The 15,646-nt window shown below is 36.5% G+C and overlaps 1 protein-coding gene across 2 annotated transcripts in view; it reads right to left on the bottom strand.

The window, feature by feature from the left end:
* Positions 1-15,646, bottom strand: part of FRY (FRY microtubule binding protein) — a 169,718-nt gene that overhangs the window by 13,929 nt on the left and 140,143 nt on the right. Inside the window, exons 52-57 of one of the 2 annotated variants that reach the window (XM_054388340.1) lie at positions 13,760-13,768; positions 10,042-10,242; positions 9,351-9,512; positions 5,764-5,927; positions 4,484-4,673; positions 492-641 (exon numbers count right to left, since the gene is read on the bottom strand). In XM_054388340.1, coding sequence (XP_054244315.1) covers positions 492-641; positions 4,484-4,673; positions 5,764-5,927; positions 9,351-9,512; positions 10,042-10,242; positions 13,760-13,768 — 876 coding nt within the window. The remainder of the gene's footprint in view (positions 1-491; positions 642-4,483; positions 4,674-5,763; positions 5,928-9,350; positions 9,513-10,041; positions 10,243-13,759; positions 13,769-15,646) is intronic. The other variant, XM_054388332.1, reaches the window with a different exon arrangement.

Below are 15,646 nucleotides of genomic sequence, written 5' to 3'. Positions count from 1 at the left end.
TATTACCTATCTGCCAGTACTTATCTAGTAAAATAATATGGAAAATTAACGAAAATGTGGTTAAAAACAAGATATAAAAATGAGAGATAGGAGATGAGTACCTTTTTGACACATCTGTTCAGGAGTTGCTCAAAAGTGAAACAGACAGTAAAAGCACAGAATCATAGAATGGTTTGGGTTGGAAGGGACCTTCAAGACATCTAGTTCCAATTCTGCTACCATGAGCAAGGACTCCTTACAGTAAACCAGCTTGCCTAAAGCCCCATCCAACCTGGTGTTGAATGCTTCCAGAGGCTGAGCATCCACAGTTTCCTGGGAGAACTGTTCTAGCATCTCATCACCCTCACAGCAAAAAACTTCTTCCTTATATCTAATCTAATCTTCCGTCTTTCAGTTTAAAGCCATTACCCCTTGTCCTATCACTACAAGCCCTTAAAAAATTCTCTGCACACTGCAAGGCAGTACAAACTTTTTGAAAGGAATATACTCACTGTTTCTGCATCTACAAAAAGGGTGGGACATTCTGAACATGATGTTAACATCTGAGAAGATCTCACAAACTTGGAGCCTATTCCTCGCAGGTTGTCTCCCAAGTAACTAGCTGCATCACAGGTTAGGAAGCAGAATCTTTTCTGAATATTCTGGAAAGCAAAATACAGTTTATTGCATTCTTTACTCAAGCTTCTTCCCTTTGTAAACAAACATGCTTTTTTTTTTTCTTTTTTCCCCTTCTCAAAGAGAACATCTCCCTGTGGAGAACTGAACTTTTGCTCAAGGATACTGAATAACAGTTACGCTGGTGACTGCACATCTGGGCAGCTGTGAAACTAATTACAGAATTCATAATAATCTACTATTATAACACATCCATTCTTAAAAAGACAATTCAATCTGTATAAATCCTTTTACCCATAGGTAGAATTTTGCTCTTGGCTGTACAGAGTTAACAAAGTTGATCAGCTCATTACTTTTTCTGCCCATTCCGGGCATTGTTCTGTTAGTATTCCATGTCAAGTGGATAATCAGATAATATAACGGGCATCCGAATGTCAAACAGCAGCAGAGAAAAATCAGAAAAAGCCTTTTGTTGTCCCCTGTGGGAAAAACCTTCTTACTGATTTTTTTTCTGCTGCTTGGAAGAACTCCAGAAATATGGCATTGCATCCGGGAATTATTCTTCCATATGATTTTTTGGTGTTTTGAGTCCTAAACCAGTTTAATATTTCACAAACACTCTGGTGATGATAACTTTTTTTCAGCTAATAATAAATAAAAATAATACATTCTTGGAGAAACTGAAATAATCATGTTGCTAAATACACAGCAGATTTCACTGCCAAAATATTATCTCAGTAAGGCCAACTGCTCAGCAGGTGGAAGTAATGTGAAATTATTTTTAAAATGTGAAAGTATTTTTAAAAATAAAAGTATGCAACATTTTAATATGATTCAGTCACGTTACCATAGGTATTTCTCTGAGGAATGTAGGTTAGGACCTGTGTTACAGAAAACATACAAAGACATGCATCTGGCTAAACCACAAATATTTCACTCAGGCAAATATTCATGCAAGAAAGAAGAACAGAAAGTGAAAGAGTGTTAAAGTGCTAGCTTGGGTACCAAAAATAGTATGGCAATGCATGCACAATAGTCAGAGATGGAGATTCCAAATAAACTAGTACAAGAAAGAGAGAATGTCAAGAAGTAAATTAGAAATAATTAAGATGAAGGCCAAGGAAATCACAATGGAGAGAAATAACTACTAACAAATGCTGCTGCAAAGGCTGGTCTGTTTAATGCCTTCATTTGCCTTATTGCTCCAAGACAGAGCATTGTGTACAGGTAACAATGTGACATCTGTGAAAACTCAGGTGAGAACAACCTTGCTTAGTAAGGGCTTGCATGTTTTTGTACATCTTTGCAGATTAGGAAAATTCATACTATGACAGTTGTAATAATGAATAAAGAGGTCTAAGAGGCATAACAAATATCTTTGAGAACTCACAGAACATAGGGTGTTGTAAAAAACTGGAGGAAAATGCTTATCTCAAAAAAACCCAAGAGCAATAGAATTAAACATGAAGTTCAGGAAATGGGGGAGCACATAAGAGATGAATAACAGGCAGTACAGATTTGGTCAGAACATATTAAACTATTTCATTTTCAAGAACAGCTAAAGTTTTCTATGAGGAGAAGAAATAATTGATATATTATACATTAATTCATTTGCTATTTTTGAAGTAAGGCAGAGAAACCTGGTCTAGAGGTAACTGGGTGTGCAAAGTCATATTCAGAAGTTAATTATCAGCAGTTCATGGTCCAAATGGAAAGATAAAGAGTAGAGGGTTTTCCCCCAAACAAAAGAGTCCACTGGGGACTGTCTCAGGCACTGACCAAGTCATTAATGAAAATACTGAATAATGGAATATGCACCATGCTTATTAAATGCATAGATGATTGAGCTGCATAGGCTGCAAACTCCTTGGATTAGAATTCAGACTGATTTTTATGAAGCAGTACAGGAAAAAGAGATGTGGACAAGGTTGTACACCTAGGATTAAACAATCCACAGAGCACATCTAGGATGGTGAATAATCAGGAAGACAACATTCTGTGGAACATGATCTGCATATTAGATTGGGTTACAGGTGGGAAAGAATTAACTGCATTCTAGAAGAGAAGTTTTTAAACATGAATACCTTCTTTAAAACAGGTAATCCTCTTATAGTTACTGCTGGTAAAAATTTAGGCTGAAATACAGAATCTGTAATTGCTTTTCAAATAATAATTCAGGGAAAAAACTATTCTTCCTTTACCGCTTTCTTTTTCAGATACATATAAAAGCAATAATCAATCTACAGCTAAGAAGATAAGTCTTGAATAAGGTTTTAAAGTACATAATTGCTTTGCTTTATGTCAGTTTAAATAGTAGCAAAATATTCTCAGACCATTTTATTCTTAACCTCAGGTTTCCTCTTCTTGGAAGAGAACTTTCTGTAACAAAAGGGCAAAAGGGCTTGATTGTGGAAACTACTTGCTAGCTCTCAAATCTACTCGTCTTGGAACTGGTTCATCTGCTGGAAGACATTTGATTTGCCAGGATACAAAGAGGCAGCCCTAACGTAGATCTTTGAGCTATGACTTGTTTACAGGAAAAGTACTTCAACAATTTCTGGAATTTTAAACAAGTTTAGCACATTTTGGGCAAATATCCAAGATACCATTAACTTGATGAAGACTGAAATCTAGAAAATACACTTCTTTCACTTCACCAGGTATTTAGTTGACAACCTCCTCCAAACAAGGATTTTGTTTCACAGTTAAATATTTTGGCAGTGCCTTACATCCAAAGCCTGGCACACACTGGGCTTGTTTCTTAAACTTCACACTGTAAGGGTCAAAAGTCTTTTAAGTTAGCGGATGTGGAAATGTTATATGCAAACCATACAACTTCAGACAAGCTGAGATCCTACCGAAAAAATCTGGAAAAACAGCATTTCTCTAAGGCACCCATATTTACAGTGGTGTAATGTTTAAAGGAAGAGTGTGCAGCTAGATAAGATATGCCATTATCTCCAGTAGAACACAGAGGAAAGAGAAGGGAGAGGAGATTCTTATTGTATTATGCTTCTTTCTTATAAGGATAGTCTTAAAGCTATGAAAAGATCTTGAGATTATCATTAGCAATGGATAGCCTGCTAATACAAATTGTGTACTCAGAGATCATGGGCGCTTCAGCCCAGCATGAAGCTACCAGGCTGCTGAGAACACTACTGCAGCATGTGAAACATCCTGTGGCTGCCTCATATGAAGCAGGAGAAACAATTAAAATAGACTTTAAAGCTAGTTACAGGTAAAGCCAGACAGTCATTTCTTAGTTCACCTTGTACATTTGCCTCCTTTTTTTTTTATTTTGGCTTTCTCTTATCTGTTTTGAAGATTTTTATCTTTGTGAGAATACAGTTTTAGAAAGGAGAAATGTAATTCTGGGCTTCAAACTCAATCTCTGGAATTTATGGTACATGACAGCAGCTGCACATTTCTGTTCAGATAATTAGGTACAGAATGTTTAATAATGTTGACATTTACATGCACATGGTCAGATTTCAACAGTTTGAGATGAAAGAATACATTATCAATAGTTTGAGATGAAAAGGCTATTTTGTGTCTCTTGGAATTACTGGTTTAGGCTGATTGTAAAGTACTGAAGAATAAAAAAAAGACTCCTTAAGTGGGATCCATATTTTTAACATTATCTCCAAACCTGTAAGTATGAGACGTGTTATTTTTGTGACAAAACTGGTGCTGTAAGACGGTTCTACATGAAAACCTAGTATGGCAATTCTGCAACATGCAAAATTACAACGGGTGTATACCTGAAAGTATACAATGGTTACATACCCAGGTACTACTATCAAGAACCATCCTAACAGCCACACAATCTAAAGATTTTGATTTTGTATCTTAAAATTTATTTTCTCACCTTAAACAGGGAAGAGAACACATGAAATGTATAAACTGCACAGGAACCATCAGAGTCGCACATGAGCTGGTTGATATGACTGCGCCAGGCTTCTTCTGCATCATCACATGCTGCTGGCTGAAATGCAGCAAGGATGGCAGAAAAGAACGGTGAAGGAGGGGGCGAGGCATTTCGATCAACATCGCCAAAACTGAAGGAGAAGAAAAACAAGCAAACAAACCAAAGAAACAGATGAAAAGAGAATACCAAGAAGCTGGCAGATAAAGTTCACTATAACAGAGAGAAAATAATGGGACCCATTAGGGCACCTTTCTAAAACTTTACTTTTGAAGATTGGCAAAATGTTGGCTACAATGAATAAAACTGCAAATGAAAATCCCCATCTTCAGGCCATTACAAACTATTTTCCTCCATCTGAGAATACTTGAATTGTCCTATCGTACCACTGTTTGGAGGAAGAAGGCTGAAACTTCACAGGAGAATAAAGTCCATTAAAAAAATTTTAAATCCCATCTTCTAGGAAAACTTGGATCTAATAGTATGTACCATAAGTCCTGAAAAGAATGTTATTGTATAGAAACATTAGATACACTGATCTGTTTAATTTCCCCTCAAAGTAATGGACTGAAGAAGATTCATCCCTTCTCCCCACTGTTCTTAGAAGAGAGCATTATTTTAGCACTGCAGGTTAGTGAAACAGGCTGACTACCACTTTTAAAGGGTACTAAGCCACTTGAACGCTGTATTATCCTTCAGGATGGAGAAATACCTCCTATGGCTCCCAAGAACCAGAACTATCATTCTGAAACCTGTGCACACAGACATAAAGCAAGATTCTTCATATAACCTTGTTGCTTTCCTTTCCTGTTAAATGTAGCCTAACTCAGCATCCAAAATCTGAAAGTGCTTTGTAAGGCACATAAAAAAAATCTTGATGTCTTGCTGAAACACATAGTGGTGTCCAACCATGCTCACCAGCAGCCTCAAGTATACAGATGGGATTTTTGCCAATATTGTAACTTCCTTATGACCCATAAGAAATCAGAAGGATGGCTACATGGCTGATCTGTTGAACAATTAATTAAGCAGTATTTCTATTATTGTGAATCTTTAAAAATGTAGTAGGTGCACAGGTAATAAGAGCATTGTCTTCTCAAAGCTCTGAACTCATGAGAATTTTATACCTCCTGTGGCCAAACCAAACATTCCATTAACTAATACCTTCTTGCCAATTTGTTGTACAGTGCAAAAGAACTTTTATCAATAAAGCATACAAGTACCTAGTGAGAGCAAATTGTTCCAGCCTGTCAACTTTCTCTTCAGTCTCTGTCATATCCAGACTAAGACTATCACTGCATTCAAATGCTCCAGGGATTTCATTTGTAGACCCTGAAAAGTCATCTTCATGGACTGCAGTATCTTGTTCTTCATGTACAGCTTCAACCTAGGGGAGTGAATGATGATGTCTTAGAAAACAGCAAACTACTAAGATAAAGCATTTAATGAAAAAAATCACCCAAGACATTAAAGTGCACAGATTATAAATAAAATATGAAGCCACAGATTATAAATTACGTGAATCAAGCTACACTTCTTCAAAAATACTTTATTTGCTTAAATGTCTTTCTTAGATTAGTGTTATTTTTAAGACATTTCTTCAACTTTATTTCTCTAGCAAAGAATTTCAGGTATCAATGTATTTGACATTGTAACAGAGAAGTATTTTTTCAGGAAAAAGAATAGAGTTCTTGTTATTGTCAAGCTATCCTCTCACTTATGAATTTATATTGTCCAAGTGTGTATAAAGCCTCTCAAAATTGAAAATAGTCATTATCTGGAAGACTGTATACATGTTTAGAATTGAAAATTATTTTTAGCATGCAATTTACATAATAACTTTAATTCCAAACCCAAAGCATTCTACAGGCCATTAAAAGGATTATATTTCTATCACTTCCTTCCTTTTTCATCCATTAGCACCTAAAGCTCTTAATTTCTATTTGAAACTTCTCAATTTCTCTTGCATTTCTCATCTGAAAAAATGTTTTTTGTCTGCATCATCCATAGCATCCTGAAAAGCAGTTCCTGTAGGGATGACTGCAGTGGGTAGCTCAAACTCCATCTTTCCTGTTTGGAGTATCTCATCAAGTGGGTGTTTGTGCACATACGCATATGTGCACATACATATATGTGCTGGGGGCTGATAGAGTGGGAAATCCTTGAATGGCAGAATTAAAAGAGAAAAGTGGCCCTCTGCAGTTTACCAGACCTGCTTGGATCCTACAGAATTGCATTTCTAAGAATTGTATCAGAAAGTGTTGGTTTTGTTTGTTTGTTTTCTTTTGATCGTTTTTTTGTTTTGGTAAGCAAAAGGAATAGGAATATTCCTGAGTCCAGTGTGGACCAAATGGATCAGAGCACAAACCGTGTTGAGAAGCTAAAGGAAAGCCATATGGTTGAATTAGCAGAATAGGAACTAGAGCAGCTGGCAAGAACTGTAAATGTTTCATGCTTCTTCAAGTAGTTAGTATTGAGTACTTTCAAATATGAAATACTAGCTTGAAAGAACTATTGGCTCGTTCACTGCAATAAGTGTTTGTACTAGGAAAGTACATTTTGATGGAATAAGGCACAGGAGGAAGGAAAAAACGGGAAGCAAACACATTCCACCTGCTGGAGTTCAATATGACACCCAAAAAGTAAAACCAAAAAAAGTGGACTCCAAATATTGATGCATGATTGGAATACACTTCCAGAAACTGGTGAGTTTAAGTAACTTGAAAAACATATAAAATAGCATAATCTGAATTTCTGTATTCCTCACAGCATCATTGCCTTTAACCCCTTCTAAATACTACCTTGATCTGTCAACACTGAATAAGTTTAACTAATTTCATGTCATTGACAAAACTGCCTGGATTTTGGCAGTGAAGCAGTTGAGAAGGGGCCTACTTAATCAATCTGTTGCTCTCATTCACTGCATCTATTTAAAAGTTGCAGTGGTATTTTAGGTTTTGCTTATTATGCAATAGCTAAACATCTTTGTACAGCAAGGAAGAATTACAAATTTTGCTCTGCATTGCTGACATTTCAACAGCTCTCTGAAAATAAGAACTAAGCTCAGGTTTTGTTATCAAAACAGGTAAAAATTTAGGTGCAAGTATCAAGTTTTCTGACTAAAATTTGGATGACTTCTTCCATGAAATATAAACCCAGGCATTTAAATGTTGTTTATACTGACTCCAACTTATTTTGAGGTATACAGAGATATGCAAACTAGAAGAAAATATCCTTGATGAAAAAACACTAAGAAGGCATTCTGTGTAAATCTTATCAATTCAAACATCTTTTTAACATCTTTACGACATTGTGGCAAATCCCTGTCATCTTGGGTTTTGTATTTCACCAGTACCAAAACTGTCTGGGAATAGCTGAATTTGCCTGCTAGTCTCACAAGTTCTTCACTTAATTACTTCTTCCAAAGCTTTTCATTTTCTTGATGAACACTGGCACACGGGTATTGGGACATTAAAGAAATTTTCACAGTGAAGATTCTAAAACCCCAACCATATACGAGTTTGCAATTCTTAATATACATACCAATAGCTGTGGCAGCTGAATATATGAGATTACCTTCAGTCACCAGCTACAAACAGATCTGTTCTGACTGCAGTGTCCTAAACTGAAATTTTGCCAACTTTTGCTGCTTATGGTTATGTGGTAACTTGTCTACTAATAGCTGTTTTGAGAAACAATGTTTACCTTGATTACTTTTCCCACAACCATTACTTGAAAGATTCCCTTTCTTTCCTATCCTTACCCACATTTCCCTCCTTCTGTTCTTTCTCCCCCTAGGGAGGTTTCTGACATACTTTGTTCAATATTCAGGACAGTTCCAACCTCCTTTTTGATGACAATTTCTCTTGAAATTTCCATTACCTCTGTTAGAAACAGTGCCAGCAGCACTGTATCAATTTTTTGTGTGGCTGAGTTTGGAGAGGACCAAGGGCAAGAACTGGTATAAAAGCTGATAAGTACCTCAGACATACTCTTCCCCTGCCCCATTCTCTTATACTACTCTTTCTGCAAAAGTCACCCAATTTAGACATGACAGAGAAAGCTTCACTGGTAAGGCAACGACTTCATAAAGCTACTAACCTCCCCTTGCGCCTCACCCCAGATCGTATATATCTGAAGATACATTGAGAGGAGTCTCCCTCAAGTAAGCATTATCAAAGCAGAAAATGAAGGAAGCTGTCCCCGCATTGATAATACTTCACCAACCTTACTTTATCCTCATCTTCTGACACAATTGTCTGAAATACGCTGAACTGAATATGGTGGTTATATCTTTGCAAATCCTGCCTCCTCACCCCCTCAAGATGGCTTAATATTGCAGTCATGAATGTAAAATTTCTGAGTGTCTGCCAAAAGGCAAGAACTGAATCCAGTGCACACAACTGTACAATAGGTTCCCACATACAAAAATGTTTCTGGGAATACATGCATACACCCACCACATGAGCTGGCATATCATTCTTTTAAATCAGCAGGAAGAACAGAAAAATATTCCCTTAGGGTTGTAACTTGTAGCTAGTTCATGAATTTGTCTTCAAATGAGCTTGTAGTATTTTGGTACATATGTACTGCGAATAAAAAACCTTTGATGAAGAAAGTAAAACTAAAAAGGAAAGGGTATGAATGTGCAGGAGCATATGAATGCATTGTACTACACTATTACATACAGGAAGTCATAATGCACTTGCTTTCACAGATCAAACCCTTACGAAAGCGTAAGTAAAACAAACTTGTAAAAGCGTTATGTAAAGCACAGCCCAGGTGGAAAGAAAGTAAGAAGTGTATTCACCTTGGATCCTTCAGATACCTGGAGATTATTCATATCAGGCAAAGACACATCAAAGCTGGCTGTTCCTATATTAAAATGATGAGGGTCTGCTGAGGTTGTGTCGCATGATGTAGAAAGTGAGTCAATATGATTCGTATCCTCAGATGGGGAAAGAGTTATAATCTGTTTAAAAGACAACAGAAGCACAGAACTGAGTATGCAGCTATCCTACCACACTGCTTTTATGAACACACAAACCAGACCTTGACTTGAAGGGCAGTGACAGTGGCTCTCAGTTTGTACGTGCAGACACGTTAAAACGCTTTCAATGTTTCTAAAAGAAGAATTGCAAACATCCCAGAAGTGAACAAGGAAAATCTGACACAGTTTACTAAATGCAGTCTTATTTCTTTTGAGCATTAGATATATCAGAACAATTACTATTGGCCCCTTGTGCAAAGCTGCCACATAATAGCCTGTCAAAACCAGGGTAAAAAAGCAGATCTGTTGTCTCCTGTGTTTTGAACTTTGCATTAAAAATTCCCATTTACATTTGCAGCTAAGAAAAAAATCAAGACTTGACAAAACACTCCAGTGAGTACCAGTCCCTACATCAGCTGATTACACTGCACCTGAGCAAAAGGAAACTAAAAGCCTAGCTTATTTTAAAACACAATCCTATCTTTTCTTAAATTGTCAGTTTGCAACTTACTAGGTCTGAGTTCTCCAAGATTTGGCTAGTGGTCAGGTCCTCCTCCTCTGATGACTCATCCGAGTCCTCCCGGTTCATTTTGTTCAGACTGGGCGTGCTCCCTGAAAGCTGGCTCTCTTCCAGCAGCTGCATGTCACACTTGTCCAGGCTATCCAGGGACCGTCTGCGTACTCCCCAGTTGAAGTTGTCCATACTCTCACCCTGAAAGTGGACATAGGGTCAGCTTCCTTGAATTGAAACTCATCATATACAAACCACTAATGATTAGATTGGAGTTAGCTCAAGAAAACTGATAGAAGCATTATTTTGTTTGTTCACCTGGAGATATGAGCAGAAGCATGGAAATGACAGTTAAATGAAGACTCATTCTTTCAGTATTAGATGTTTTTCATGCATGTGGTAATTTAAGAATTCATTTTTTTAAATCCACATATACACACACCTCAATATCATTAGAGCAATGGCAGGTAAAAGAAAAGTTTGGGAGGAATTTAAAGGATTTTTCCATGATGTTTAAAAAATATTAGGAGCACAGTTCATAACAATGGTTCAGTTGCAAAATGTATGTTGAAGTTTTAGATTTTTGCATTATATACATAACCATAATGAGTAGATTTGAGTGAACCCTTCATTTATACACAAAATGTAACAGCTAAAGCAGCACATTTTAGAATCTTTTATTCTAGGCCCATATTGCTCATTTTCAACTTGAACTTATCTGAATTATTTGAAACTATACCTTGAGAATCAGCTGATTAGCATTGTCTGAGATTTTGCATTTTAAAAGGCCACAGTCAAATAGACTGAACATTTTATACTGACTTTCAATTCTCATCCCACGTGCAATTACGTAAAGCTGAAGGCATTAAGCAAATTACAGAACTATGTCAGGCTGGTGAACTGATACAAAGATCACTGGATTTCTTTCATGTATAAAAATGACAATTAGTTTTCCATTTGTTTACTTTATGTGTTTTTCAGTGGACCACCTATTTTTTCCTTAGTTGGACTAACTTGCTTGCTCCCTTCTTCAAGTCTAGCCAGCTTCCCCTCCTGCAAAGGCAGAACCATGTCCACAGCTGCTCCTGTCATGGATTCACAAAGGCCAGAGGGGCCTTATATAGCATGAAGGGTCCACCCAGATGTATCCACTTTCAGTTTTGGGTACTTTATCTAGGTGAAGGCCCTCAAACTTACATCAATATAGGAAGGAAATTTAGAGAGAAAAATGTTTCTTTTTAAGGTTCAGGGCTGACTATTTACAAGAAGACTCTGTAAGACGCAATGCTCTCATTAAATGAGTGCAAATTAGCTGCTGAAAATTCAACTTGACAGTGATATTCTAAATATGAATTTGACAAAAATATAGTTCTGCCTAGAAGAATCATAAATATTATTACCAAATCACTGATTACTAGTATCTCCCAGGCTTATGCAGAGTAAAATTGTGTTTAGAGACAGAGGAATCAGTTCAGTAAAGGCCCTTAAGCAGATTTGTAACTTTAAACACTTGAGTAATTCCCACTGAAGACTACTCAGACATTTACTGAATGGGGACTCAACTGCATAAAGTGCATTTAATTCAGTTGTAATTTTACTTCCTGAACAATCAAACTTGTAGAATCAGATATTATTTTGCACTATTGCACTTTAATGCAATAGATTGTGGACTATGATTAGAAAGTTGAGTTGCATGACACTAAGCTCAGCATTCATGAACAAATATAAGGAAAAGACAATCCAGAAATGCAAGAACTGTAATCCACAGGAACATGTGGAACTAAGGAATAAATCATACTCAAAAGCAAACACAAAATTGCTATGAAGCATGACACACTACTGGAAGAGTCCTGTGTTTTCATCTTGGGACTGGGATCATATGATAGTTGTGTGGGAAGAGAACAGAACACAGATATCTAAGACTTAAAAAATTAGGTCTCTTTAAATTACAAAAATGACTGGTCAGTTCCCAGCTATTTATTTTAACAGATTGTTTGGTTGTCTTTCCTCCCCCCACAAAGGCTGGAGGATGCATGCAGCAATGAGACAAAATGACATAAACAAGCAAAGATGACTGTCGCCACACCCTGATCCTCCTGACGCCTGCTACAACTACTGGTAAACTGTGTAGCCCATGCCTCCAAGAATATTTCTTGTTGCAGTTTTATTCTGCAATGTCTTAAAGAAGGAATGCAACAAAAAGAAGAAAAATGAGAAGGAACACTTCCAGGGCATGCAGTTAGAAGGCAGAGTGAGCCATCAGTGAGAGAAAAGGGTAAGAAGGGTAAGAGAGATGAAATGCAATATAACCCAAATACTCATAGTATTTGCAACAGGGGCAGCCCGAATCATACTGAAATTAACCAAGAGGTCAACATACGTCTACAAAGATGGAGTTGTTGTAACTATGGTCTGTTAAAAAATCTTTCTGTCACAGTTAACTAGAAAGAGGGAAGACTTATTTGAGAGGCTGTTCATTTTTATCTACAGTGGGAGCTATGCCATCTTCTACCTGAAAAGCCACCAGAAACAAGCATCAGTTCAAAAGAAAACAGTTACGTAAATGCGTCTCACCAGCAGTGCGCAGGTACCACATAGAACTTCCCACAATGATCACCCTCTGGTTAAGAAGTAGGTGTGCCCTTGCAGCCACTTTAAATATCACAACAATGGAGGGGAAAGGAGAGACACAGAAAGGGCAATAAAAAAAGGAAGCAGCCCTATGTTGGGGAAAGCAGCATAACTTGTCCCTACAGCTGGTAAGAATCACACAAAACTTCTTTCAGACACATTTTTATCCTTTGTGTACTGTCAAAGTCTGCAAGGTTAATGGAGTTGCCCAAGTATGGTTAGGGTACAGGCAAAAGTTTTGTGGAAGTGCACAGAGGCACTATTTCCATGTAGTTCTATCTTCTAGAGCACAAGAATTTTGAGACAAAGCTTTTTGGGAAGTTGTGTTTGCATAACTGACGTACAAACTATCACAAACATGCAAAATACCGTTGTTGATTTTCTGTAACTCATTACAATTTTCTATCACTTCTGTTCTCTCTATACTTTGATAAACTGCAAGTTTATGTCCCAAACTGGCAACCAATAATAGAATTTTTAGTTTCCTTTACAGGTTAAATGACTCCAGTGCAGTTGGTAGGAGTATACAGCTAAATTAAAGTAAGTGATATGAATTAATTATTCAATTAAATTCAAGCTGGTAGGTAATGATGTAAACTTTTTGAAGAGGTTTTGGGTATCAGCTTTAGGAAGATGCTAACAGAAGCCAATACATCACAACTGAAACCTGGAAATTGTTGCCTGTGGAAGCAAATGCCCCAAATTTCACTATATTAAGAATAATAAAGTTATTGTGTTTCTGCATATTATTTATGCACAAAGATACTCAAAGGAGAATTGACTCGATTTGGAAAATGCTGATACTAGAATTAAGATATTTTAAAATTTGTGAACTGTTGAACATGTCAAAAAACAAACTTCAAATGAAGTAGAACTTTTGAAAAATACCTCAAAACCATTTCTAATACAAGGCAAAAAAAAAAAAAAAAGGCACCTGTCAGAAATGCAAGCACACACACACTCACCCACCTGTGCACACACTGGAGAGGGAGAGAGCAACAACAAAACTATGATGTTATTCTATAATACAAATTTGCAAGAAGGCATAACAAATGCTGGCACATCTGAGTTCAAGTAGCACTCTTACCTGAAGTTCCTGGGTAGCAGATATAACAGACAGAAAAACAAATAGAAAGAATCTTTATAAAATTACTGTATTAAAGACATCATAGACAAACATTTGCCTATAATTGTAACTAATATTATTACAGAAACTTCAACTCTTCAGCCTATCTTTTAAATTTGAAAATAACTATTACTGGCATTGACATCTTTATGAAACTTCAAACAAGTAGATCTTGTGGTCTGTGAATGACAGAAGCATCCTGGTCTGTTTAAATCATATGGAATTTCATGGAAAGACTGTTGGTGCTATCTTAAGTTTTCTAATACTGGTTTATTCATGTTTATAATGTAAATAATGCGATTTTAGAGAAGTAGCCTCTTATGCCAGGTTTGAATTTGGCTAAATTATCTATTTATTTAAAACAGTAGTAAGTCAGTCTGGACTAAACCTTGAAATGCAAGGTCTTAGACCCATAGCAGTTTAAAAACTCTATTAAATAAAAGACTGTATTTTCCACTTAATGCTAGAGAAGCTTAGTAACTGTTCCACAAGCAAGTTAAGACAATTAGTCTATCAAATAATTTAGGCCTTCAATTTAGTCTTGAATTTAGCCACATGTAGAAACCAAATTTTTGCGGGTTTAAAATCCATGAAAGTAAACATATTTTGATAAAAATTGTTCTGCACAATTATAGATAATCTGGATATAATTTTAACTGGTGAAGAGAATGAAGAAATTCGTGCACTTCACCAGACAAAAAATAATGTGGTACTTAGAATTGCAGTCCCAAGTCCTTGTAACATCTTGAAAGCATTCAAGACATTATTATTGAAGCTGGTATACTTTTTGACAAACAACCTGGCATCCTTGTTTTATTATTTATCACTGTTTGGAACTTTAAAGCTCCTACATAATATTTGGCTAATGTATTTTCAACCATTGATACCAGCTGCTTTTTTTTTTTCTCCCAGCAAAGCCATGGGCATCTGTAAGTCAAAATAACTGTATTTTGATACAGTGATTTCTAACTTGGAAAATAAGGACTCTGCAACATCTTTTTCCTTTCCTTCATATTTTCTCTTCACCTGAGGGGTCTGTCTTCCTTGAAATTATTTTACTCCTTCTAATTGAACTAGAGAAAAAAAATATTATTTCTACTGGTACACACGTTCTTCTCAGAGCTAAGAGCAATGCCTGAGAGAATTCATGTTAAAATCGAGTTCAGATTCTGACAAGATAATTTAACTGTTAGCTTTGCTGAACATCTGCACTCTAAATACTTTAAAAGAGCTAAATTTCTGAACTTTTCAGTAGCAACAAAACTGTTAGACTTATTTGGCAGCAGACATTAATTTCTGGCCTTTCCCACCCAAATAAAAAGAAGTACTCCTAGTCTGATATAAAGAAATGTTAAAGGGTATAGCTTCCCAAAACTCAACAGTTAAACTCCTTCCCTTCAGCAGTTTCAGCTCAAGGTGAGCTGACATGCTTCACCTGCCAAGACTTGATCTGTGCCCTCAGGGTTCTGTTTAGGTCCTGCACAAAATGATGAAATCATGGACACCTAAGCAGAATGGAAGGTACTCCACTTTAAGTGTTAGTGATTTCATTAGCAGTTGCAGGAGTAACAACAGCCCGAAGGCCTGAATTCGTGTTTTGGAGGGTTACTCATGAATCAGATTTGGAACAATTTAATTTTATGGGTTTTCAACCAGCAAACACATTTTTGTTAAGAATTTAGATCTTTAGAAATTGTATTTAAAATAAAATAATTTAAAAGCAAGTTCACTGAAGAGGAACCAGAACAGAGGCTTTATCTTCCCAGTAACAGTTTTGCAGTGTTTCCTAAACTACATTCAGAAAGGAAGGGTGTGGTAGCCTTTTAGTGTTTATTTCAGTAGCATAAC

Source organism: Indicator indicator, chromosome 1 (genome assembly GCF_027791375.1).
Source record: "Indicator indicator isolate 239-I01 chromosome 1, UM_Iind_1.1, whole genome shotgun sequence".
Taxonomy (NCBI): Eukaryota; Metazoa; Chordata; class Aves; order Piciformes; family Indicatoridae; genus Indicator; species Indicator indicator.
The sequence above is the reverse complement of the archived record's forward strand: the minus strand, read 5'-3'. Positions and strand labels throughout refer to the sequence as shown.